The 26482-nt window shown below is 38.8% G+C and overlaps 2 protein-coding genes across 4 annotated transcripts in view; one reads left to right on the top strand and one right to left on the bottom strand.

Annotated features, from left to right (window-relative positions):
- The window catches only part of LOC145329636 (uncharacterized), a 50364-nt gene extending 24460 nt beyond the window's left edge, over positions 1-25904 (bottom strand). The window contains exons 1-16 of the mRNA XM_080173963.1: positions 25761-25904; positions 24222-24310; positions 23465-23521; positions 22957-23023; positions 17508-17559; positions 17027-17081; positions 16456-16527; positions 15678-15718; positions 15377-15449; positions 14548-14587; positions 13795-13893; positions 12942-13027; positions 12592-12631; positions 11917-11978; positions 7443-7547; positions 78-221 (exon numbers count right to left, since the gene is read on the bottom strand). Of these exons, the coding sequence (XP_080030089.1) occupies positions 78-221; positions 7443-7547; positions 11917-11978; positions 12592-12631; positions 12942-13027; positions 13795-13893; positions 14548-14587; positions 15377-15449; positions 15678-15718; positions 16456-16527; positions 17027-17081; positions 17508-17559; positions 22957-23023; positions 23465-23521; positions 24222-24310; positions 25761-25791 (1113 nt within the window). The 5' untranslated portion in view covers positions 25792-25904. The remainder of the gene's footprint in view (positions 1-77; positions 222-7442; positions 7548-11916; positions 11979-12591; positions 12632-12941; positions 13028-13794; positions 13894-14547; positions 14588-15376; positions 15450-15677; positions 15719-16455; positions 16528-17026; positions 17082-17507; positions 17560-22956; positions 23024-23464; positions 23522-24221; positions 24311-25760) is intronic.
- The window catches only part of RpS24 (ribosomal protein S24), a 133687-nt gene that overhangs the window by 21530 nt on the left and 85675 nt on the right, over positions 1-26482 (top strand). The gene's annotated exons all lie outside the window — the stretch shown is intronic.

Here is a 26482-nt window from a genome sequence, read left to right as displayed (position 1 = left end):
AATTGTACATTTTATATTCGCGGAAAGCTGTATATAAATATAATAAGATTAAGAAGCGAATAATAACTAATATTTACCTCGTCTATTAGAGTCCACTTGGTGTTCTGTGTGATGTGGGAATCGTAGAGGAGCTTTACTATACAGCCTGGCTTTTCCGCTTCAGTTGTACTATCAATGTCATGCAGCTCATAGCTTTCTATTACATGCGGTGGTACGTCCATCTGAAAGCAAAGACAATCATGTCCACGCATAATGCAGCATCTAAAGTATATAGCATCTATAATACAAAGTAGAACGATGTCTATCTGTCTGAAGCTTAAGATCTCAGTAACCAAAGAACCGATTGGGCTCTATTCTTCAATAAAAATATATAAAAAAATTGTCTATGGTTCTATTCAATGACGAATACACATATTTAGTGAATATTATCGTTCTACTGTGGTATGCGGCAGCTCTGGACCATGCAGAAACCAAGACATTATAGTGATGCTACGCACCTAGTTAAATCCTGTTATTCTACAATTATGAAGCCACCTGAAAAGATGTCAGATAACGGTACTGATTTTATCTCTCAGTTGTCCTGCAAATGGAGGGAGGGGTGTTACCCCTCCCTCTCCCATCTTAAGCACCGGAACCTTCCCCTTCAACCACCAAGTTATCAGCACCACCTCAACCCTGAGGATAAAGGATCTAAACCTGCCCCACACAGACTGTTGTTGTCACAAGTAATCATCAAACCTTCCCTCTTTAGTACCCAGTCCTACCACTCAACCCCTCTATGCTTATCTACCTATTGTGCTGCTCCATGGGCTATCCTGCCTGCCCCAGACAGGGATAGCCATCTACCTAACCATTGCAATTATCTATGTTTTACTGTATGATTTATCTTTAACCATCTTTATTCCTAATCCATATGTATTTATATTATGGTTAACTGTATTCTTAATCCCCCCCACCCTTTCCAGGGATGGGGAATCATGATTGCCCAAACTGACTATTGTATATGTATTATAATGCTTTTATGTTATGATCATTTATTCCTGTCCATGTAGTTATTGTTTGTTGTATATAGCTTCAGTATCCTTTACACCTTCAATAAAGTGACAACTGAAATAGATGTTGATTCTTGTCTAGTGAATGCTAGAGAAGCGTAGCTTCTCTATAGTAAGGTGTCCACGTATGTTCACACTGCCGTAGTCTTTATTCGAACTCTGGTGTCTGCCATTTACCCTAGGCGGATACCACAATTTTGGTGACAGCTGTGTGAGATTACGGCGAACCACAAGTGTAGAGCAGACGCGCATCTGAGGCTAAGGTACTCCCAGCAGTGAATCTGGCAAAACTGACGCAAGCAACCTGAATTACCCACCCTGGACAGCAAAGTTTAACTCTGCATCCGGCAGTTGTGGAAGCGAGACAGCGAAATTTGATGAATAACCGCGAGCAGCGCTGATATCTAACGGAGAATTGAGCGCCAAAAGGGCTGAAACAGGCCTGCGGACCGGCTGAAACAAGCCAAATAAGTGTAAACGGCTGAAAATAGGCCAATTTTACTGCAAGAGATAGCAGGATCCGAACCAGTGGCGCTAGCAGGACGGGACATTCCCTGCCGCCATCAGCTGGATTTGGATAAGCGGCGCTAGCAGGACGGGACATTCCCTGCCGCCGATAGGCTGAAACACGCCACATAGCTGCAAGCGGCGCTAGCAGGACGGGACATTCCCTGCCGCCGATAGGCTGAAACATGCCACATAGCTGCAAGCTGCGAGCTAACATACGAGTGTAGTGCACCAGAACAGAGAAAAACTACGTCAACTCCAAGTATCCTGAGAGGCTACAACGCAGCCACCCATCTAGAAAACAGATATTATATCACATTTTCAGGGATTACCACCCTAGTGTGATGGCCAAACAATAGATTTATGAGCAAAGCTTGGCAAACAAATTGTTGTGTTGTGATAAATCTAAGAATAGAACAGGCTTGGATTATTGTGTATTGTGATAACAGCTAAAAATAGAACAGAGTTGGTAAACAAATCTGTTATGCAATTGTGATAAGGACAGAAATAGAAGCTAGATGTAACATAATAAAGACCCTGATATACAATCAAAACAATCTCAAGCCCACAGCACAACAACAACAATACACCCCTTATTCCAAGGGAATGGGAGGGGCCCCTCTCCATTGAAGGCAAATACAATCAGGGTGATATAATAGATAAACCTAGGATTAAGAAGAAAAGGCCCTATTACACCAGCACACAGTTACCCCCCTCCCTCACAGGGGGAACGGACGGAGTTACCCCCGTCCCCTCACGCGCTTCCCCCTTCCTACCCACACTAGACTAAGTCCGTCTGTAGTGTGGGGCTAGCGATTGGACACACAGAGCGCCATTCACGGATAGCGCAACAGAGTGCGGAAAATATCATAAATCCAACGGACGAAGCGGACCAATGAGAGAGCGAGTTGAGGGGTGAGAGCGCGTTTTCCCCGTGTGCGCGGATTTGACGGCGCGGACGCACGTTACAAGGACAGGAGATTCCACGCACACACACACACACACACACACCCACACAGGAGAGGGGCCATTCTATAGCATACATCAGAGATATTTTTTAGGAGAAAAACTTGCAAGCTCCTCCCTCCCTGTCTACAGTGTGATAAGGAAAACTAAACCAGTTCCTTAAACCCGCTCAGACCCTCAACATCTTCCTAGCCTGCCAACCCTACTTCAAAGCTGAATGGTTAGTGAAACAAATATATGTATATATAAATACCCAAGTGATAAATAAGGTTGTTTTTTTTGTATCCTGGGTACAAGTAAGTGAATACTAACCTCACCAAACAACACTGGAAACTGATATGATAACTGAACGAAAGTACGCCCACCCTGTGGACATAGCCTGACTTGCTGCCCCACACTGGGCAGTGGTGGTGTGTACCTGGACCATCGACCTTCATAGTTGTGAACTATATACAGAGGAAGCGTGATTTTTTTTGAAGCAAGGAGGAAAAGCTAGCTAGCTCTGGGGATATTCCTATACACGTATATATATATATATGGGCGTGTAGCCATGTATATATATAGATAACCTACCTATCCATATATCCACTAGCGGATACGCTCCTAGAGACATCTGTGATACCTAACATATTCCCTGTTACCTTTAAGCTAAGATCCGCTGGTTGCCACAGAAACTCTTGAGCCAGGAGGACCGAGCCTACGGCTACGTGGACTACCACCCTAATTACACAGCTATAGTATTTATACTAGGGGTGAGCCGGCTCGAACCTCCTTGCGGTGCGGCTACTCTACTCTACTCCTATATCTACAAGATACTGCTTCTGTTATTACTTTGGCCTACTGTGTCGAGTACAGTGAACATCAAACACATGCCAGGTCACAGACCCCTGGTCCCTGAGATGCCCTTGTCTGGAAGGGTGACTGAATGTCCGCTGCACAGCTCCTGTTCAGTTGGTGCTCAACGTACGAGAAATAGCAATACTGGACTGGGGGTTGCTGAACCTGTAGGTGTCCTCCTGGGGGTGTTGAACGATGCAACTGAGCCTAATGAGAAGGTGACAAGCTTCAGAGACTTAGTGGCCAGCCCCAAGATGGACACTACTACCAGAACTGGGATTTCAAAGGGGCCCAGCCCTAGGGCCAGTACCACCTGTTTCTGGGGTGGAAAGGTCCTCCCTGGCACTGGCCTCACCAATCTGGAGGATGGGGAGCTGTCCCAGGGGAATAGGCTCTTCACCCAGATGCCCGACGCGTACCTGGGGGTGGGGGAGCCGCCACCCAAGCCTCCCTGGGAGCCCCCAGGCATGGAACGACTGGGGACCGGCCTAAGGATGGGGACTGGTGACCTGCTGCAGTGGAAGACTTTACCCAGCACGGAGAGAGCAGGGTTGACCAGCAGCAGTGAGGCTGTTCCCCCACATTCCAAGACCAGATGCCGCTACTCTGTTGAACCACTGCACATGTCCCAGCCAAGTTCCCCCATGCTGCTGAAGCTGGAGGCCCACCAGGATGCAGAGCTCCAACTAGGAAAGTCAATAAGAAGGCCACCCCTTGCCAAAACCAGAACCACCGCAGGGGCTCCCCACCAGCCGCTGACGGAGCCTGGCAGGGACGCAATACTAGCTGGCAACTCTGGCCCAACTCAGGTGGCTACCAACAGTCTGCTGACAGTCCGGAATACAGTTCAGGCTACCATCAGTATGGCATCTTCTGGGCCTTGCTGGTCCACCTGTGGGTACCTGTCCACACACTGGCCACAGGCACCCCCCAGAGATCATAGCCCCCTTTCCGACTGGCACCATCAACAGCCTTTGCTACCAACCACCTGGCATACCCAGAGGCAGGATCCCTCATGTGGAGAAGCACCTGCAGAAGCTAAGGCCGAGGCTGGCCTCGCCACCCAGGGGAGGAGAGCCGCTGTTGGATGGAAGGAACCTGTGTGTATGGGGAGGAGGCTGAATGTAACCAAGGAGCCACCACAAGCAGCCCAGCACCGCCTGACCCCTAGTAGGGGAGACCCTGTTTGTCAGCTGGTGCCCCAACTGGAGGAGGAGAGACCTGGCAGGTTGATACACCCTGGGGAAGCCGGCCTGATGGGACCCAGCTGGACGAAGGGGCGCTGCCGCTTCAACGGCCACACAGCCGCCAAGTGTAGAACCGGTTGGGACCGGGCAACGAAGAAACACCAGGCCGCCCAACAACCTGCATGCAACCAGTCTGCCACCCAGGTCCACCTGGAGGGAGATGCCCAGCCGTCACCCCAACTAGCTGCCGCCGCTGGGGCCGCGGCTACCCAGGAGTCTGTGTCTCAGATTGGGACCATGGTGGCCAGGATCAACGTGCTGGGAGGAGCGGCTGAACCCAACCGGGTTGGCCTGGACCTCAGCCGCAACCACAGGGGACCGGTGTCCGTAACCCCTGTCACCCCCAGCAAGAGCCGAGGGGCGCTACCCAGCGCCACCGGGACGGTGTACGGGGAGGCCCTGGCGGCCGCCGAGTGGGAGAGGCAAGAGGCGCTAGCCAGCGAGTCTGAGTCGATGTATGGGACGCCAACCGGCGTCGCCACCTGGAAGGAACGAGAGGTGCTTCCCTGCACCACCAAGCTGATGTCTGGGGCGACAACCGTCGCCGCCACCTGTGAAGACTGGGGGGTGCTATCCAGCGCCCCACGCTGGTGCCTGGGGCGACAACCGTCGCCGCCACCGAGAGACCTGGACCCCTGTGAAGACTGGGGGGTGCTATCCAGCGCCCCCACACTGGTGCCTGGGGCGACAACCGTCGCCGCCACCGAGATACCTGGACCCCGGAATGAGCCCGCAGCCCCAGAGGAAGGGGTGACACCCGTCACCCCCAGCCAGCCAGAGCCCCCAGCCAGCAGGGAGAGTCCAGCTGTCCCTCACCTTCAACTGCATCCAGCTGTCTACCTCCCTCAACCAAGCCAGGGTAATTGTATTGCACTGGTGTACCAGGAAGTTTGGGCTGGGCCAAACTTGCCTGCGCCCCCTGCATCTGCCCCAGGAGCCAGGGTATCAGCCATTACCAGCCAAACTGAAGAAGCTTTGACCGCTGCCTGGGGAGTAACACAACTAGATGCGCCAAGTGCCGAGCCTAACCATAGAAGTAGAGGATCCCCAACAATTATGTCTACCCAAGATGGAGACAATGTGCCTGGACCCCTTCAGGCTAGGGGAGGAAATCCGGAGCCTTGTGCCTCCAGTCCACTAGCAGCAGTGTCCGTGGATGGGCCTGTCTCCCAGCCAACTAGAGCGGAGCCACCCTTGCAGATCCAAGACAGCCTCCGGCATAAAGGGTGGACTGTTACCTTTCCCTACCCCGCAGGTCGGATTGCCATGCACCACCCTGCCAATGTCCAGAATGAGCCTGAAGGAGGCAACGCTCCTACAGTATGGCAACCACCACCTGCCCGCGTTGACAGAGACCCTGGAAGCCGAATGAACCTGACCAGCCCCGAGGGCGAAGAAACTGCGCCTGCATCCAGTAGCCAGCCTGCCAGCAGCAAGGTGACCAACACGATGGAGACCACCAGCCCAGTGGAGAAACCTGCAGAGGTGTACACCAGGCGGCTGTTGGTCCAAGCCCCCTCATGTGCTGTGCCACCCCTGGAGGTTGCCAGGGTGGCCTCAGAGGTACACATCCAACGGCCAGAAGATCCAACAGGACCAGCTACTCCAGCAGATATAGCCGATTCCGTTAGACCTGGGGAGGGCTGGAGTCCACCACCGTCCAGCAACTGGTATCCTGGCGGACCCATTCCACAAGGACAACAAACTGAAGGCCGCAACCACTGTCGGAAGTCTGGCGGTGCAGACAACCCCTCCAGCCTTCCGAGGGGAGAGTTGTGGTATGCGGCAGCTCTGGACCATGCAGAAACCAAGACATTATAGTGATGCTACGCACCTAGTTAAATCCTGTTATTCTACAATTATGAAGCCACCTGAAAAGATGTCAGATAACGGTACTGATTTTATCTCTCAGTTGTCCTGCAAATGGAGGGAGGGGTGTTACCCCTCCCTCTCCCATCTTAAGCACCGGAACCTTCCCCTTCAACCACCAAGTTATCAGCACCACCTCAACCCTGAGGATAAAGGATCTAAACCTGCCCCACACAGACTGTTGTTGTCACAAGTAATCATCAAACCTTCCCTCTTTAGTACCCAGTCCTACCACTCAACCCCTCTATGCTTATCTACCTATTGTGCTGCTCCATGGGCTATCCTGCCTGCCCCAGACAGGGATAGCCATCTACCTAACCATTGCAATTATCTATGTTTTACTGTATGATTTATCTTTAACCATCTTTATTCCTAATCCATATGTATTTATATTATGGTTAACTGTATTCTTAATCCCCCCCCACCCTTTCCAGGGATGGGGAATCATGATTGCCCAAACTGACTATTGTATATGTATTATAATGCTTTTATGTTATGATCATTTATTCCTGTCCATGTAGTTATTGTTTGTTGTATATAGCTTCAGTATCCTTTACACCTTCAATAAAGTGACAACTGAAATAGATGTTGATTCTTGTCTAGTGAATGCTAGAGAAGCGTAGCTTCTCTATAGTAAGGTGTCCACGTCTGTTCACACTGCCGTAGTCTTTATTCGAACTCTGGTGTCTGCCATTTACCCTAGGCGGATACCACACTACTACTGTTTTAAAGAATTAAATCTCACTCACACTTTTGCGAAATTTTAGCACAACCTACCTCCCCCTTATTTATAATCTGAAGAAAAATGTCGCAAAATATTTCATTTATACAGACACACAATATTCCTATTACTTAAGCAGATGAAATTCCATTTACTTTTCCCAAACTTTAAAATGTGTTACACACAGAAAACATTGCAATGCTATGATGTACCTCGTCCCTAAACACGTGAAAAATGCGTTACCTTGATGTTCTTCGAGGGATTGAGGGTCTTGGAGGTGTAGATAAGGACCGTAGCCAAGGGCTGAAACTCATCACCTGCTGGGTTGCCAGTTAGATTATCCAACACCTTAATACGAGTGAAATAATTTTACCAACAATTTTATCATTTCCTTCAAAATAATTTCTTTTGTTTCAAAATAAAGTTTAGACACACACTAAAAGTTTGGAACTAAGCAATCAAAAGAGAAGTATGCATACACGAGAGCAAGTGATTCTAAGCACCTTCCAGCAGTGATTCTAAATGTTTTTTGGTGAATATACTTGGGTTATGTTCAATGTCATTATATATTAATTTAAAAAACAAGTTTCACTATGGTTTTTATTAAAAAAAAAACTTTTAAACATTAGGTATTTTTGTTCATGTTTTGTCGAGTTCAAACTGCTGTGATACAAAAGTAAATTTTTTCAATGAAAAATGTTAATTTAGAAAAGGGGATGGTCATTGGTTACTGTAATATTGCAAACAGTTTTATTAGTGTACTCTCGTAATTTACAGCATTTAATTAAGTTTTGGCGTGTTATTTTATTAGAACCTTTGAACCCAACAAAACAATTGATGATATTTCATCAAAAATGCTTAACATTTCAAAGTTTTATTCATAGAAAACTTTGGTGAAACTTGATTTTTTATAGTTGGTAAAACTAACTATGTCAACATAACCCTAGTATATTCATAAAAAAATAAGGGGGGGGGGGGAAGTTTGTAAAGTTATAGGAAATTAAATTCAGTACCAAATTTTGGCCTGACCGTTTGGGCTTGTTTTTATAGTTATCAACCTAATTCTTTTTGTAAGCGCTCTTATATGATTGGATCTACCTGTAAAACTTTAAAAATTGAATTTTGGGACTTTCCCTTAAAGGGGCTAGTGGAGCAAAAGATCCCTTTACACTAAAATTTTAAGTTCTGATCCTATTTTCAGAGATATTGTGACGATTTTTTTAATGAAAACACTTTTTAACAAAACCGAACTAAGTAGCCAATACAAATTTCATTTTGGGACTTTCCTTCTAGGGGCTAGTGGAGCAAAAGGCCCCCCAAACACTAAAATTTTAAGTTCTGAGCCTATTTTCAGAGATATTGAGATGATTTTTTTTTATGAAAACATTTTTCACAAAACCGAACTAAGTAGCCATTACAAATTTCATTTTGGGACTTTCCCTTAAAGGGGCTAGTGGAGCAAAAGACCCCCAAACACTACAATTTTAAGTTCTGAGCCTATTTTCAGAGATATTGAGATGACTTTTTTTTATGAAAACTTTTTTCACAAAACCGAACTAAGTAGCCATTACAAATTTCATTTTGAGACTTTCCCTTAAAGGGGCTAGTGGTGCAAAAGACCCCCAAACACTAAAATTTTATATTCTGAGCCTATTTTCAGAGATATTGAGACGATTTTTTTAATGAAAACACTTTTTAACAAAACCGAACTAAGTAGCCAATACAAATTTTATTTTGGGACTTTCCTTCTAGGGGCTAGTGGAGCAAAAGGCCCCCCAAACACTAAAATTTTAAGTTCTGAGCCTATTTTTAGAGATATTGAGATGATTTTTTAAAATGAAAATATTTTTAACAAAACTGAACTAAGTAGCCATTACAAATTTCATTTTGGGACTTTCCTTCTAGGGGCTACTTGAGCAAAAGACCCCCCAAACACTAAAATTTTAAGTTCTGAGCCTATTTTTGAGATATGAGATGATTTTTTAATGAAAACATTTTTAACAAAACCGAATTAAGGAACCATTACAGATTTTATTTTGGGACTTTCCTTCTAGGGACTAGTGGAGCAAAAGGCCCCCCAAACACTGAAATTTTAAGTTCTGAGCCTATTTTCAGAGATATTGAGATGATTTTGTTTAATAAAAATATTTTTATAGAAATTAAACTAAGTAGCCATTACAAATTTCATTTTGGGACTTTCCTTCTAGGGACTAGTGGAGCAAAAGACCCCCAAACACTAAAATTTTAAGTTCTGAGCCTATTTTTAGAGATATTGAGATGATTTTTTTAAATGAAAATATTTTTAACAAAACCGAACTAAGTAGCCATTGCAAATTTCATTTTGGGACTTTCCTTCTAGGGACTAGTGGAGCAAAAGACCCCCAAATACTAAAATTTTAAGTTCTGAGCTTATTTTTAAAGATATTATTGCTGATTTTTTTAATGAAATTTTTTTTCAAATAACTGAAATAAATAATCAGAAGATAAAATTTTAGTGTTTGGGGGTCTTTTGTTCCACTAGCCCCTGGAAGGGAAGTTCAAAAATAAAATTTGTATTGGCTACTTAGTTCGGTTTTGTTAAAAATGTTTTCATTAAAAAAATCATCTCAATATCTCTGAAAGTAGGCTCAGAACTTAAAATTTTAGTGTTTTGGGGTCTTTTGCTCCACTATTCCCTAGAAGGAAAGTCCCAAAATGAAATTTGTAATAGCGTCTTAGTTCGGTTTTGTTAAAAATGCTTTTATTAAAAAAATCGTCTCAATATCTCTAAAAATAGGCTCAGAACTTAAAATTTCAGTGTTTGGGGGGTCTTTTGCTCAACTAGCCCATAGAAGGAAAGTCCCAAAATGAAATTTGTAATGGCTACTTAGTTCGGTTTTGTTAAAAATGTTTTTATTAAAAAAATCGTCTCAATATCTCTAAAAATAGGCTCAGAACTTAAAATTTTAGTGTTTGGGGGTGTTTTGCTCAACTAGCCCCTAGAAGGAAAGTCCCAAAATGAAATTTGTAATGGCTGCTTAGTTCGGTTTTGTTAAAAAGTGTTTTCATTAAAAAAATCGTCTCAATATCTCTGAAAATAGGCTCAGAACTTAAAATTTTAGTGTTTGGGGGGTCTTTTGCTCCACTAGCCCCTTTAAGGGAAAGTCCCAAAATGAAATTTGTATTGGCTACTTAGTTCGATTTTGTTAAAAAGTGTTTTCATTAAAAAAATCGTCTCAATATCTCTGAAAATAGGCTCAGAACTTAAAATTTTAGTGTTTGGGGGGTCTTTTGCTCCACTAGCCCCTTTAAGGGAAAGTCCCAAAATGAAATTTGTATTGGCTACTTAGTTCGTTTTTGTTAAAAAGTGTTTTCATTAAAAAAATCGTCTCAATATCTCTGAAAATAGGCTCAGAACTTAAAATTTTAGTGTTTGGGGGGTCTTTTGCTCCACTAGCCCCTTTAAGGGAAAGTCCCAAAATGAAATTTGTAATGGCTATTTAGTTCGGTTTTGTGAAAAAAGTTTTCATAAAAAAAATCATCTCAATATCTCTGAAAATAGGCTCAGAACTTAAAATTTTAGTGTTTGGGGGTCTTTTGCTCCACTAGCCCCTTTAAGGGAAAGTCCCAAAATGAAATTTGTAATGGCTATTTAGTTCGGTTTTGTGAAAAAAGTTTTCATAAAAAAAAATCATCTCAATATCTCTGAAAATAGGCTCAGAACTTAAAATTTTAGTGTTTGGGGGTCTTTTGCTCCACTAGCCCCTTTAAGGGAAAGTCCCAAAATTCAATTTTTGAAGTTTTAAAGGTAGATCCAATCATATAAGAGCGCTTACAAAAAGAATTAGGTTGATAACTATAAAAACAAGCCCAAACGGCCAGGGCAAAATTTGGTACTGAATTTCATTTCCTATAACTGTACAAACTTCCCCCCCCCTTAGAATCACTTGCTTTCGTTCGTGCATAGTCCCCTTTAATCAAAGTACTAAAGTTTTTGTCAGTCTGTCGGCCAGGACGCTAAAGATCAATACATATTTTATACAGAAAGGTTTTGTAAAATGGGACTATCCACGAACGAGAGCACGTGATTCTAAGTAACTTCCAGCATTGATCCGAAGTATTTTCTTTCAGAATATTATAGGTCACCATTAATCACTAATATATTGACGAGAAAATTTATGTTTCACCATGTTTTTTAGGTATTCTAATTGATTTTGAAACTTATAGTAATGTGATATATGTGGTAAATCCTTTACTCAAAAACTTGACTTGTACAGACACATATTTGGACTACGACTTGGGTACAGTATAAATGACTTTCAATATATATTAGTTTATAATATACATGTTTTACTTTTATGTACAAGAAATTGATAATAGTTACATATACTTTTTGTACTTATTGTATGTAGGTATCCTGTTGTATTTGCTCATATATTTTATTTTCTTGTATTTATGTCGTTATTAGATTATGAAACTCGTGTGTTATAATCTTCACACAATTATTGTGGTCTCAATTATTTATGGACAATTAAAGACACCTCGAACTCAACAAAACGTTTGATAGAATTTTGACAAAAAATGCTGGACATTTCTTTACTTTTCTTTTACTTTTCTAGTCAATATATTAATGATTAATAGTAACATATATTATTCTGAAAGAAAATACTTAGAATCAATGCTGGAAGGTACTTAGAATCACGTGCTCTTGTTCGTGGATAGTCCCCTTTTGGTTCACCTCTTTTTTCTTTTCAGAAGAAACGTCCAGATCATTAAAATGTGTCCATTCATCCAATTCTCCTAATAATATATATAATTAACAAGATTAATTTTCATAAAAACAAGGATGACAACATCCATGAAAGCAAAACTCTAAAATCAGAAGGATGAACAAACGAACAATAACTCTACCTTGTAGAGTTTCAGAACTTACTAAGCAGAACATTAATTTCTAATTCTAAATGAAATTGGGCGTTATCCATTAGGATTTTTTCTCTCTTAAAATTTGAAAAGTTTTGTATTATAGAAAAGTTTCACTTTTAAAAATCATTATATTAAAAAGCTAAGATAACATCATCCATAAGTAGAGAAGCACAAAAAAAAATTAGACTGGATTAAGTGATTTAAAAAGCAAATGTTTAAATCAAGAATAACCACGAATTTAACAAGTATTTAATTATTTTCTAAATATATTTTGAAGCATGACTGAAAGACCGTAGGATCCAGTTAAATAAATACTGGATGCTCATTGGAATAGGGAATCTTAACAAAAAAAATCCAGTCATTTATTTTGATTAGTAGCCTACAAAATAACATGTTCTGCATACGGTTATGGACTGACGGACTGATAAAGTGAATTATGTTTAAGGTCCGCTACTAAAAATATCTAATGTTGAATACAAATTGTCCTTACCTTTGGAGGACACATGTAGTGTGTAGTGGGGAAGGTTTGTCTGAAAAAAAAAACATTAATTCAGTGACATGAGGCACAGGGGATTGATACCCCGCTCAAAATTCACTTTATATATGCTTCACTTAATACATGATGCCTAATAGTCCTAGGAATCAATGTTTAAAATATCGTTAAATGAGTACAACTAAATAACGTATAAAATGATGTCCCGCGGCGCCAAAACCTCTCATAGCTCAGTGTTTAAAAAAACTTCCACCCTCCCCCCCCCCCTGTCATTTTATTTACAAAATAAGGAAGAGGCACGATGCGAAAATCAATACTCTATCTCAAATAGCAGTCAAATAAAATACCTGTGTATATTGATGAGCAACGACTGCGTGGAGATGGAAGTTATCATCCTGGTTCACCTCATTGTACAGCAGAGAAGGGGGCAGCTCTAAACAGAGCGAGATATCATTTACCATGGAGATTGGGGATATTGGACTCGCTATAATTGATTTACACTGGTACCCAAAGTTTTCAAACCACGTTGTTCTCAAATACTATAGCTACTATAATGGAATTTTGATTTGTTGGTTCAAAACTCTTCACATAGACTTATTGTCGAGAAGGTGATAGGTTTGAATCTAGGCTCAATATCGCGAATACCGCGTCTAACTTATGACGTCAAAATGGTTCCTACTGCTCGTGTGTCAGGTGAATTTAGAGTAGGAGAAATACCTTGGTCCAAAACAGGCCTAACTTATTGCCATAAACAGTAAGGACTTTCAGGCATACAAGGTCATGCAATCAAAGGATTGATTGTAGTATGACCGTATAATCCAATCATGCACTTTATTTGCTAGATTTGGTTAAGAAATCCACAAATACAGGTATAAGGTATTACAAACAAGTAAAATAAATCTTAAATAATATTTAGGAGGGGGGGGGGGGGGCAAATGAAGAGGTCACATATTATCCCCCCCCCCCAACGAAAGCTGAAAACAACGTATAGGTTTCGTGATTTTTTCGAATTAATTTCGCTATTGGTATAAGCTGACACAAATATAAAATCCCCTGATGTTCTAAAGGTTAAGCCAACAAGGGGAAAACCACAAACAGCGGCATGTTATGAGGAAAACTTAGAAATAGCGTCATTTTACGAGGTTCAGCAAAGTAAAGTTGCAAAACCAAAAATGCGGCATATTTAGTTAAAATAGAGACCTGTTGGGAATGTGAACGCATCACATCGTCTTACCAAGGCCATTTCCTCGCGGTTGAACTCATTGCGTCCTATTGCAATGACTTGCATGGAGGGGACCTGCACAACCAACAACCATTCAATTATTCAGGATTCGTGGGGAAAGTAGACTGTTAATTATACCGGTAGCCAATAAGAGAGGGGTAGGTTTCTGGTATAATCCGTAAAGGTTATGTGTTATAAATAAAAAACAGTAGTAGAACGATAAAAATTTATGTTAACTTTTTTTAAAAAAAATTGTCTATAGTTCTTTTTAATAAGAAATACACATATTTAGTGAATATTATCATTCTACTACTAATTAAAAGTCTTAAAACACACACCTTTACGGATTCTACCAGAAACCTACCCCTCTCTTTATTAACACGCTATGTCATTCGTTAGCCTAAAAAGCTATGGGTAGTTTTACTTAATTATGATTGGTTGGTGCAGTTTAGAAGTATACATTTTTTCTACTGAATAAGTAATATTAATGTTTATAATTCGAGAATTAATGTATAATAGTTTAGCGTCCATTGTCTTATCCCTTAGGATCCTTGCAATTATAAGGTATTAGCGATGCAATAATGTTTGATACTAAAGGGGGGAGGGGGGGGGGGGGTCAATTTTATTGCAAGAACCCTTCCAGGCTTTTGACATTTCCCAGATAGCTGAGGGACAGGTGGCCCGCTAAATTACTGTGCATTCACTACACAAATTATATTGAATGTTTTCCTCTTTTAGCTCCGTTCTTTCATTGATTCTTTTTTCTAGCTCCTGAACATTGAACAAATATGTGATGTAGATAATTTTACACTAGGGTTGGGGCAATCCGATTCCGTAATCCGCAATTCAAATTGCGGATTCGGATTGTAAATTTTTATGACTTTTGTAGCAGAGAAAATTTTGTATTCAAACTGTGGCAGACAAAATCCAAAGTAAGTATTTTATTGTTTCTGAACTATAACTAAGTTCTTAACAAGTTTTCTTGTATTATATTTTCACTGTAGCTTTTCATGCTTATTTTAGGTTACGTTGTAGGTTAAGTAAGGTTAGAAATTAACTGCTGTAGGGGCTAGAATTTTTCTAATTTATAAAAAAAGACCTTTAAAAATATTGCTAGAATCTGCAATCCGGAATCAGAAAATCCGCAATCCACGGATTATTCCGCTTTATTTTTTGGCGGATTTTTGTAAGAATCCGAATCTGACTCAAAACTTCAGAGAATTGCCAACCCTATTTTGAACAAGGATGAAAACATTCATAAGTTAAGTACAAAAAAATTACTAAATGGACAATCGGACATTGTGTTAAAAAGCAGATGTTCAGTTGTAATAGCAAAAAAGTAAAGAGACAATATATATAAAACTCACTAAAAAATAAGGTTGATTTCTTTTGAAGCACAGATCGACAAACAATGTATAGACTAGATGCGCAAATGTCATTTAAGCTGTCTATCTATCTATATGTCCATCTATATGTCTATCTATATGCGTATCTATCTGTGTATCTATCTATATGTCTATCTATCTACCTATCTGTCTGTCTATCTATCCTTCTTGCTACCTGATGTAAGCTGCCCCCACCCCCATACAACGCCAACCCCTGATTAACCTTTCCCCCACTTCCACAGAAATACCTGAAATTTTAGGGATCTTAGGGATAAGACAGATCCTAATAAAATTGATATAAAATCCAAGAATGTTTTAGGCATAATCCTAGATGTCTGTTAAATAATTATCATGGCATGATCCTAATATTTCAAATAATAGGTATACCATATCATATCTATATTTTTTTTACAAAAAAATTGTGAAAAAAAAAAAAATTTATGTGGAGGCGTAGAGGCTTGTATTATAAATTGTACCTCTCAATTTCTGGCTCCAGAGCTGTTCCTTTAGCCTCCTGCAGTCACAGGTGTGTTCACTTTACAGTAGTTTTAGAATGAATTTTCAATATTAGGGTGGGGGTTAAATATTTTTTGTTAGGCCTACCCTTTGCAGGGGCCTATATTTGCATTGTTTTAACCCTGCGGGGATATCATTCACCTAGAATTTTTTTTAATTGGGGGGAGGATATTATAGGTTTTTAGTGCTCTACTAGGCACTTTGAGGGAAACCATTAAGTACTGAAAATACACAACCAATACCTATTCATTTTGTTTGAATAATAAAAACTTAATTTTATACTACCTAAGGTTTTAGAGATAAATTATTGCGTGCGAATTCTGTTGTAAAAGCGGGCTTTGCACGAACGAAAGTTAGTAATGTTAAGAAACTTCTGGCGCGGCAGTAATGTTCAGTATTTTTGGTTATACTAGTTTTGTGTTTAATATAGTAAAACAAAAATTTTAATGTTAAGTGATTTTAACGAAACCTTATCAAATGTTTTGTTGAGTTCAAAGTGTAAAATAAAATAACAATCTGCCACATTTATAATATTAACTTATTATACATTTTCAAATTATTTGGTCAAAACCATGGTAGCTTTTTTCAATAACTTAGCCCTACATAACAGAAACCAAGTATTTAAACAAATCAAAAAATGCCGTACATCACTGCTGGAAGGTGCTTATCATCACTTGCTCTCGTTTGTGCATAGTCCCCTTTCAAGGGAGCATTGCATGTTAGGGTGACACATTCCTGTTGAATGAAAGAAATGAGGGTGAGCAAGTATTCCCCCGCATCTCCGGGAATTTCAGCATTCACTTCAAATGCCTTAACAAAAAAGGAATACAAATTCTTGGATTGGAATACGGACAAGCAGATTAAAAGTGCATTTGTTTAAATTAAATTAGATTTATTGGAGAAAACGTCACAAAACCTTCATAAGTAATTTTTTATGTTTTTATAAGATCTAGATTTTGTAGCATGAGATGACTGTCAGATCAACGGACTAAGTAAATTACATACTGGATGCTGATTGCTAAAGGAATCTTCACCAAACATTAGACGTCTTTCTTGAATAGCAGCCGAGAAAACCACATTTCCCCTATAGCGTTAAAAACTGACTGACAGAAGGACGGACAATTTTTTTAAGCTTCTTATTTTCAATTAATCAGAACATACATTTATATTTTAAGTAAATATTATTATGTTATTGAGTAATAATCAGTCCACTGTCCTCTCCATAGGTTTTTAGGCACAATAACTTGGCAAAATTGAAGTACATACTACATAACCTAATTGTGGAATAGCTTTGCTACGATTCTACTACCTGACAAAAGTTTTCCATAATCGACTTACTCGCCCTCTTCGTTGCTTTTGCTCCTGCAGTTTTATATTACTTTTTTGGTTCCTACAATTGTTTTATCCCTACATTTAGCCCCAGAGGGGTGTATATTCTGCACATGATTCATTTTTTTCCCCTGTTGAAATTTTTTTCCCCCTCTTCTAGTTTTTTCCTTCATGAAATGGGAAAAATATTTTCAATCTATTTGGTTTATATTATCCCCCCTCCAACATGTTCTTAAAGTCCCCCCCCCCCCCCATTTGCAGGGTCAAATTTGCAGAAAATACACCCCTGTCTAGCCCATAGCATCTATTTCTAAAATCTCTGAATTCGAAGGGGTAGAAAAGAACCCTATGTGAAGCTTTCCTAAAACGAGGAAATTAATTCCGTAATTACTGAAATCTTAAGCTTCAGACATAAATATTTATATTTCATAAAATAGGAAAGGCCAACAAAAATATTTCCTTTGATGGTGTGGAGTAAAGCAAGCTGCATTGCCAATAGTCTGTTCTTCCTGTCTTGAAATAGAAAATACAATTATGCAAAGATCTTGAGGGACAAGACATTAAGGATAAGGGGGGGGGGGAAGTTTTGACACTTTCGCTTACTCCGTGATTATTGGGCTAGGTATTGAAGTTAGACTATAGGTTATTTGGGATAAAAGTTTACTTTTGGTTAGTACTACACGGATTTTTAATCATTTTTTGGATAACCCCACCCCCTAGCCCTCCGGGGCTCAAAATCCCCCTAAAAATGAACCTAACCTTAATTTTCTCAGGAACCATTTGACCAAAAGAGATGATTTCTTAAACTTAAGCTTTTATGCTTATAAACTAACTTCTGATTTAGAAGTCACCCCCCTGCCACCAACCCCTAGCCCTCCGGGGCTCAAAAAAACCCTAAAAATGAACCTAACCTTAATTTTCTCAGGAACCATTTGACCAACAGAGATGATTTCTTAAACTTAAGCTTTTATGCTTCTAAATTAAGTTTAAGTTTAGAAGTCGCCCCCCTGCCGCCAACCCCTAGCCCTCCGGGGCTCAAAAAAACCCTAAAAATGAACCTAACCTTAATTTTCTCAGGAACCATTTGACCAACAGAGATGATTTCTTAAACTTAAGCTTTTATGCTTATAAACTAACTTCTAGTTTAGAAGTCACCCCCCTGCCGCCAACCCCTAGCCCTACGGGGCTCAAAAAAACCCTAAAAATGAACCTAACCCTAATTTTCTCAGGCACCATTTGACCAACAAAGATGATTTCTTAAACTTAAGCTTTTATGCTTATAAACTAACTTCTGATTTAGAAGTCACCCCCATGCCACCAACCCCTAGCCCTCCGGGGCTAAAAAAAACCTAAAAATGAACCTAACCTTAATTTTCTCAGGAACCATTTGACCAACAGAGATGATTTCTTAAACTTAAGCTTTTATGCTTATAAACTAACTTCTAGTTTAGAAGTCAGCCCCCTGCCACTAACCCCTAGCCCTCCGGGGCTCAAAAAAACTCTAAAAATAAACCTAACCTTAATTTTCTCAGCAACCATTTGACCAACAGAGATGATTTCTTAAACTTTAGCTTTTATGCATATAAACTAACTTCTTGTTTAGAAGTCACCCCCCTGCCGCCAACCCCTAGCCCTCCGGGGCTCAAAAAAACTCTAAAAATGAACTGAACCTTAATTTTCTCAGGAACCATTTGACCAACAGAGATGATTTCTTAAACTTAAGCTTTTATGCTTATAAACTAACTTCTAGTTTAGAAGTCAGCCCCCTGCCGCCAACCCCTAGCCCTCCGGGGCTCAAAAAAACCCTAAAAATGAACCTAACCTTAATTTTCTCAGGAACCATTTGACCAACAGAGATGATTTCTTGAACTTAAGCTTTTATGCTTATAAACTAACTTCTAGTTTACAAGTCACCCCCCTGCCGCCAACCCCTAGCCCTACGGGGCTCAAAAAAACCCTAAAATGAACCTAACCTTAATTTTCTCAGGAACCATTTGACCAACAGAGATGATTTCTTAAACTTAAGCTTTTATGCTTATAAACTAACTTCTAGTTTACAAGTCACCCCCCTGCCGCCAACCCCTAGCCCTACGGGGCTCAAAAAAACCCTAAAATGAACCTAACCTTAATTTTCTCAGGAACCATTTGACCAACAGAGATGATTTCTTAAACTTAAGCTTTTATGCTTATAAACTAACTTCTGATTTAGAAGTCACCCCCATGCCACCAACCCCTAGCCCTCCGGGGCTCAAAAAAACCCTAAAAATAAACCTAACCTTAATTTTCTCAGGAACCATTTGACCAACAGAGATGATTTCTTAAACTTAAGCTTTTATGCTTATAAACTAACTTCTAGTTTAGAAGTCAGCCCCCTGCCACTAACCCCTAGCCCTCCGGGGCTCAAAAAAACTCTAAAAATAAACCTAACCTTAATTTTCTCAGCAACCATTTGACCAACAGAGATGATTTCTTAAACTTAAGCTTTTATGCATATAAACTAACTTCTTGTTTAGAAGTCACCCCCCTGCCGCCAACCCCTAGCCCTCCGGGGCTCAAAAAAACCCTAAAAATGAACCTAACCTTAATTTTCTCAGGAACCATTTGACCAACAGAGATGATTTCTTAAACTTAAGCTTTTATGCTTATAAACTAACTTCTAGTTTACAAGTCAGCCCCCTGCCACCAACCCCTAGCCCCCCGGGGCTCAAAAAAACCCTAAAAATGAACCTAACCTTAATTTAAATTTCTTATTTGTAGAGTTAGAGATACACTTATTATACCAAATATGCTTATTTTTGGATGTTATTGACATATCTCCTGAAAAAATTAGAATCGGCCTCCAGGTTCAGGTGCTGCAGGCCTCCAGGTCAACTCAGGAGACAGGTAAAAATTAAAATTTCTTATTTGATGGTTTAGAGGTACACTTATTAAACCAAATATGCATCTTTTTGGATGTTATTGACATAACTGCTGAAAAAATTAGAATCGGCCTCCAGGTTCAGGTGCTGGAGGCCTCCAGGTCCACTCTGGAGACAGGTAAAAATTAAAATTTCTTTTTTGAAGAATTAGAGGTAAACTTATTAAACCAAATATGCATCTTTTTGGATGTTATTGACATATCTCCATATTGGGCACATTTTATACCCTCCGTGCACCCGTTGTTTTTGGATTTAAAAACCTCTTTCAAGTTTCACAGGGTTTTATATTGGCCTAGTAACCCTTGCCAATTTCTACTAATGTGAAATTCCAAAATCGACCCACCCTAAGTAAGTTGTATTTTTGTATTTTTTAACAAATAATTTAATCTGCAAGGTATTTTTTTCAGAGTTCTAAAATGGCGATAATATTGCTCACTGGAAATAAGTAGCTATCATAAAGGATAACTTTAGATTTTTTATACCTTGATTAAGTTTCTTGTTGTACATATTTATTATTTCTATTTAGTAACCTTTCATCTTAATTCAAACATTACACATAAGGATTTTTACCTGTTGAGCAGGCCCCTGGAGCCTGTCAGGAACACATATTGAAGCCGTAAACAATAAATTTGACTATATTGTTTACTTTAACCTTACTCTATTTAAATACTTTTCCTCTAAATTTTAAACTAACTATTTTAGATATTCACCTGAACCTGGAGGCCGATTCTAATTTTTTCAGCAGATATGTCAATAACATCCAAAAAGAAGCATATTTGGTTTAATAAGTGTACCTCTAACTCTTTAAATAAGAAATTTTAATTTTCACCTGTCGAGAGTGGACCTGGAGGCCTGCAGCACCTGAACCTGGAGACCGATTCTAATTTTTTCAGGAGATATGTCAATAACATCCAAAAAGATGCATATTTGGTTTAATAAGTGTACCTCTAAACCTTCAAATAAGAAATTTAAATTTTTACCTGTCTCCTGAGTGGACCTGGAGGCCTGTAGCACCTGAACCTGGAGGCCTATTATATTTTTGTTCAGCAGATATGTCAATAACTTCCAAAAAGAAGCATATTTGGTTTAATAAGTGTACCTCTAACTCTTCAAATAAGAAATTTTAATTAAAGTTAGGTTCATTTTTGGTTTTTTTTTGAGCCCCGGGGGGCAAGGGGTTGGCGGCAGGGGGGCTATTTCTAAACTTAAACTTAGTTCATAAGCATAAAAGCTTAAGTTTAAGAAGTCATCTCTATTGGACCAATAGTTCCTGAGAAAATTAAGGTTAGGTTCATTTTAGGTTTTTTTTTAGCCCCGGGGGGCAAAGGGTTGGCGGCAGGGGGGTGACTTCTAAACTTAAACTTAGTTCATAAGCATAAAAGCTTAAGTTTAAGAAATCATCTCTATTGGACAAATAGTTCCTGAGAAAATTAAGGTTAGGTTCATTTTTAGGGTTTTTTGAGCCCCGGGGGGCTAGGGGTTGGCGGCAAGGGGGTGACTTCTTAACTTAAACTCAATTTATAAGCATAAAAGCATAAGTTTAAGAAATCATCTCTGTTGGTCAAATGGTTCCTGAGAAAATTAGGGTTAGGTTCATTTTTAGGTTTTTTTTGAGCCCCGGAGGGCAAGGGGTTGGTGGCAGGGGGGTGACTTCTAAACAAGAAGTTAGTTTATAAGCATAAAAGCTTAAGTTTAAGAAATCATCTCTGTTGGTCAAATGGTTCCTGAGAAAATTAAGGTTAGGTTCATTTTTAGGGTTTTTTTGAGCCCCGGAGGGCTAGGGGTTGGCGGCAGGGGGTTGACTTCTAAACTAGAAGTTAGTTTATAAGCATAAAAGCTTAAGTTTAAGAAATCATCTCTGTTGGTCAAATGGTTCCTGAGAAAATTAAGGTTAGGTTCATTTTTAGGGGTTTTTTGAGCCCCGGAGGGCTAGGGGTTGGTGGCAGGGGGGTGATTCTAAATCAGAAGTTAGTTTATAAGCATAAAAGCTTAAGTTTAAGAAATCATCTTTGTTGGTCAAATGGTTCCTGAGAAAATTAAGGTTAGGTTCATTTTTAGGGGGATTTTGAGCCCCGGGGGGCTAGGGTGGGGGGTTATCCAAAAAATGATTAAAAATCCGTGAAGTACTAACCAAAAGTAAACTTTTATCCCAAATAACCTATAGTCTAACTTTAATACCTAGCCCAATAATCACGGAGTAAGCGAAAGTGTCAAAACTTCCCCCCCCCCCCTTAATTTAATATATATCCCAAAATATCATATACAAAATAATTTTGTAGATTAAAATTATTTCTGAAAAAAAACGTTTGAACACTTGAAATTTGGAACAAACCAATCAAAATATAATAAAAATACCCACAGTTTTATCATAAAATACTTTGAATAGTAGTAAAATTTACACTTCATTAACCTCTTTCCCCCCCCTCCTCCCTGTCTATAAGAAGCGCAGCATACATACTAGGCTAATCTATAACTCAAAAGTCCGCCTGTTTATCCCTCCGTCTGTACAGCAGTGTCGAACATGTAAATAAGTGGCTGTTATTAAAGATTGACGTTTGAAATTTTCATTTAGTTTTTAGTTTTTACATTGTTTTGTTCTTCGTTAGTTTTCTGTTAGGCAAATCTTCTGTATTTATCTGCAGCACCTCTATTATACTTTAAGGAATAGATATATTAACCTAGATGGTCTGTAAAACACAATAATCCGTCCAACTTAGAAGGGAAATTCTAGAGGATGAAAAAGTTTTCTATATTAAGTCACATATGATTTATTCCCATTACACGAGCAAAGAGATTATAGTACGATTTTATTGAACAAGTTCTAATTTACAATATAATTGGAGAGATCCATCAATGTGATCTTATTGGTCCAATTTATTGATGATGACAAGGAATCTAGATCTACTAGATTCATTCTGATTAAAAGAGTGAGAGCATATCAGTAAAGGAAGAGGACTTTTGTAGAGCTGCTAAGCTGCATAAAAAAAATTACCTGGATTCACTGCATCAGATGGTAATCTAAAAATCAGTTCTAACAAATCTGGATCACTCGCAAAAATCTAAATACAAAAGCATTACAGAATGAAGGACGGACACACAGAAGGAAATTCAGACAGAATAAACAAACAAAAATCATGTAACAAAGTAAAGCATTACAGACCGAATGAAAGACAGACAGACGAAATAAACAAAATATTTCTGTTTTAAAGTAAAAAAAAAATAATCTTGGAGGAATATTGCCCAAATTTCATATGTCATCTATACAGGGATAAGACAATTTACGAAAAATTAATTTATACCTTCAATTATAATCAACAAAATTATGCTTTACTTAAATTAATCTTTTATTTGGTAGGTTTGGACATTGCCAGTTTGAACTAGTCATTCTAGATTTAAAGTATGTAAGTAACCAAATCTTTTACGGCAAAAAAAAACTTAGGTACGCGAACAATTTCCATGCCAGTTCAAAGTACTCTCCCTCCCAACCCTCCTGCACCTACCTGTAAAGCGCATGAAATATAGCAGGTATTTTGAAGATTGTAGAGCCCTTTCCTCACCTAAACATACATATTCTAATATTAGAAGAAATAGGATGTCTGTCTGCAATTTAAGATTTCGCTAACCGCTGAACCAATATGGTTCTCCTTTACAGTGAAGCTACTTGTAGTCCAGGGAAGGTTTGTATCTATATTAATCGCCAATAAAAAATACCACAACCCCTAAATCAATTTTGGTTTACTTTTTATTTTAAAAACTATTATTTAAAGTAGAGGGTGGGTACTTTTTTTTAGAGGCGATTCCTCTTAGAAAGGAAGTGGTACCCTCCCCCAAAATATTTATCTTAAAGGATAAGACAATGGACGATAAATTGATAATTATCTCAGAAATAAAGTAAAGCAAACAGTATATCTAAGAAAATAATATTTGGAGGCAGTTGAAAAGATCGGCATTACTACGTAATGTTACTAATATTAACTCAGTTATTGGTTGCTGCTGTAATCATGAATATTCAAGAATGATAAACAAAATTACCCCCCCCCCCCCCCTCCCCCCCAAACACACACACAAACAACCCATTCAATACATTAGAAATATTGTTTAAAAAGTTTGGACACTACCCTCTCAGAGAAAAAATCCAAATGATATAGAGTACCAAAAGTTTTGAGGAAACTAATAAGATATCGTGTTTATTAAAATTTTGAACCAGTGTAACTTACAGTCCAATGATCCCTCCCACCCTGCCTAGTAGGTATATACTTGTTTGTATAAAATTGTTTTGCTTGAATCATCTCCACCGCACTTTCTGCTCCGTTTGACCATCGTGCCCTCCTCACCCTCGACAGAACCTGGGCAAGATAGACTAAGTAAGTGAACAAGGATGACAACATCCATAAGTAGCGAAGCACAAAAATCGTGGATGGTGGAAATACGTAAACGTAGATTTAAAGTGTATTATTATTAAAATCAAGAATAGATTTATTGGAGAAAATAAACAGGAAACCTTGTTTTATTTTTAATGATGACGACGGTCAAAGTAGATTACATAAAAGATTCTCATAACAATGGAAAAAATTATTTTGATACTGATATCCCAAAAAAGTTTGAAAATTGGACCATAAACACTGAAGATATGGAGAATAATGTGAAAAATACAAAAATAGCCTAAAACCTGCAAGAAGGCAGTCTTGCCGTCATGGTTGTTTTCTTTTAACGACGGGAAATTAAATTCTTAAGTCTATAACTGAAAAATTTTTAAAAATTGGACCATAAACACTGAAGATATGGTGAAAATGTGAAAAATACAAAAATACAAAAATAGCCTAAAACCTGCAAAATGGCAGTTTGGGCGTCATGGTTGTTTTCTGTAAACGACAGGAAATTTAATTTTGATATCAATAACTGAAAAAATTTTGAAAATCGGACCATAAACACTGAAGATATGGAGAAAAATGTGAAAAATGTGAAAAATACAAAAATAGCCTAAAACCTGCTAAAAAGCGGTCCGACCGCCCTTGATGTTTTATAGTTAATTGTGCTCCTTAATAATGGGAATGTTGTCAAAAAAATTCAGCTGTCTATCTTTAATAGGAGCCGAGAAAATCACGTTTCCCCTATTCTGTCTCACACGGACGGACAGACGGACGGACATTTCGAATTATAGAGTAGCTTCGCTACTAATAAGTAAACTAGTGGATATGGCCCTATAAGCCTCTTGGACTCTTGAGGAGTGCTTCTTACACTCTAAACTTCATTTGTTCCGTCGGTCTATCTTTATTGCTCTTGAATGTACCAATTTTTGCATAGCTAATATAAGTTTCATTTTGTAAGAACATTTAATCTTTAGCTCAATATTATAATCTTTGAAGTGATAGTTGATTGAAGTACATCTCAGCAAAATTATTGCAAACATAAGTTACAAGAATACAGTCTAACATATATAAAAATTAAACAATATGCACCATTAAAATAGCGGGAATGCTGTTTTTTGGGGGGTGAAAATAAGACGGCCATATAAGTTGAATATATCATAAAAATGTGAATTACAAGTCTTATTATTTTTAAAACTACGTGGTAGAAAATTACAATTATATCAAATATCTACCCTTTAGATGTTGATTAAATCATTGAAACGGAAAAAAATGTGCAGTTCACTAAATTCAAGTTTAAATATATGCATTTCGTGCAACTACCCCTTTAAGGAAATCGAGGGAACAGTTTTAGCATGCGGACGGACGGACGTACACTACTTAAAGAAAAGCTTCGTTTCTATTTTGTAACATTATGAAAAAACTAAACCTGGTTCTTTCCGTTTTTTCGAGTTCATCATTATAATTTTAGTTATTTGTATTAAATTCTAAAATATGAAATTGCTAAGCTTCCCTGGAAATAGCGGACTAATCGCAATGATATGGAGCATTTAATTATTTTCAGGGATAAGCCAATGTTTGTACAATATAGTGATGTATTATGATAGACATGGGCATCTCTTCTGAAGATAAGAATAATTGATTAAAAAGTTTGGAACAAACCAAAGATCATCAAAACTCATTTAAGCGCCTAGCTAGCTAGGTACCTGGTCAAGTTTAGGAGCGCGGCGCCAACAAACTATAAAGCGTTATTTAAAAACTTTGGGTACTAGTGAAATTTACATTCCGAAGTCTCCTCCCTTCCTGATTACAACCTAACGTTTTTCATAAAATTAGAGTAAAAACTAAATTATTAATAACTATTTTTAGATAAATTCAAATTAGCCGCGCGATCTCAGCTGATTGTTGTTATGATGAGCACAAATGCCGCGAGTAATCTTTTCTTCGTGGATTTTTAATTTCATGTTAGTTGCGCATTTTTTAATCGCGGATTTTTAGGGCAATTATCTGAGGGGATAAGATATAATTTATATAAATTTCCAATAAAAATATAGAAAATCATTCCTGTTTTATATTGAAATCATTGGTTGAAAAGTTTTTGCATACTCGGAGTTTAGAACAATCAAATAAAAATTCGACAAATGTAGTTTT

Source organism: Acartia tonsa, chromosome 10 (genome assembly GCF_053477335.1).
Source record: "Acartia tonsa isolate MP-2025a chromosome 10, ASM5347733v1, whole genome shotgun sequence".
NCBI classification, from domain to species: Eukaryota; Metazoa; Arthropoda; class Copepoda; order Calanoida; family Acartiidae; genus Acartia; species Acartia tonsa.
This window is presented reverse-complemented; position numbering and strand designations above follow the sequence as displayed.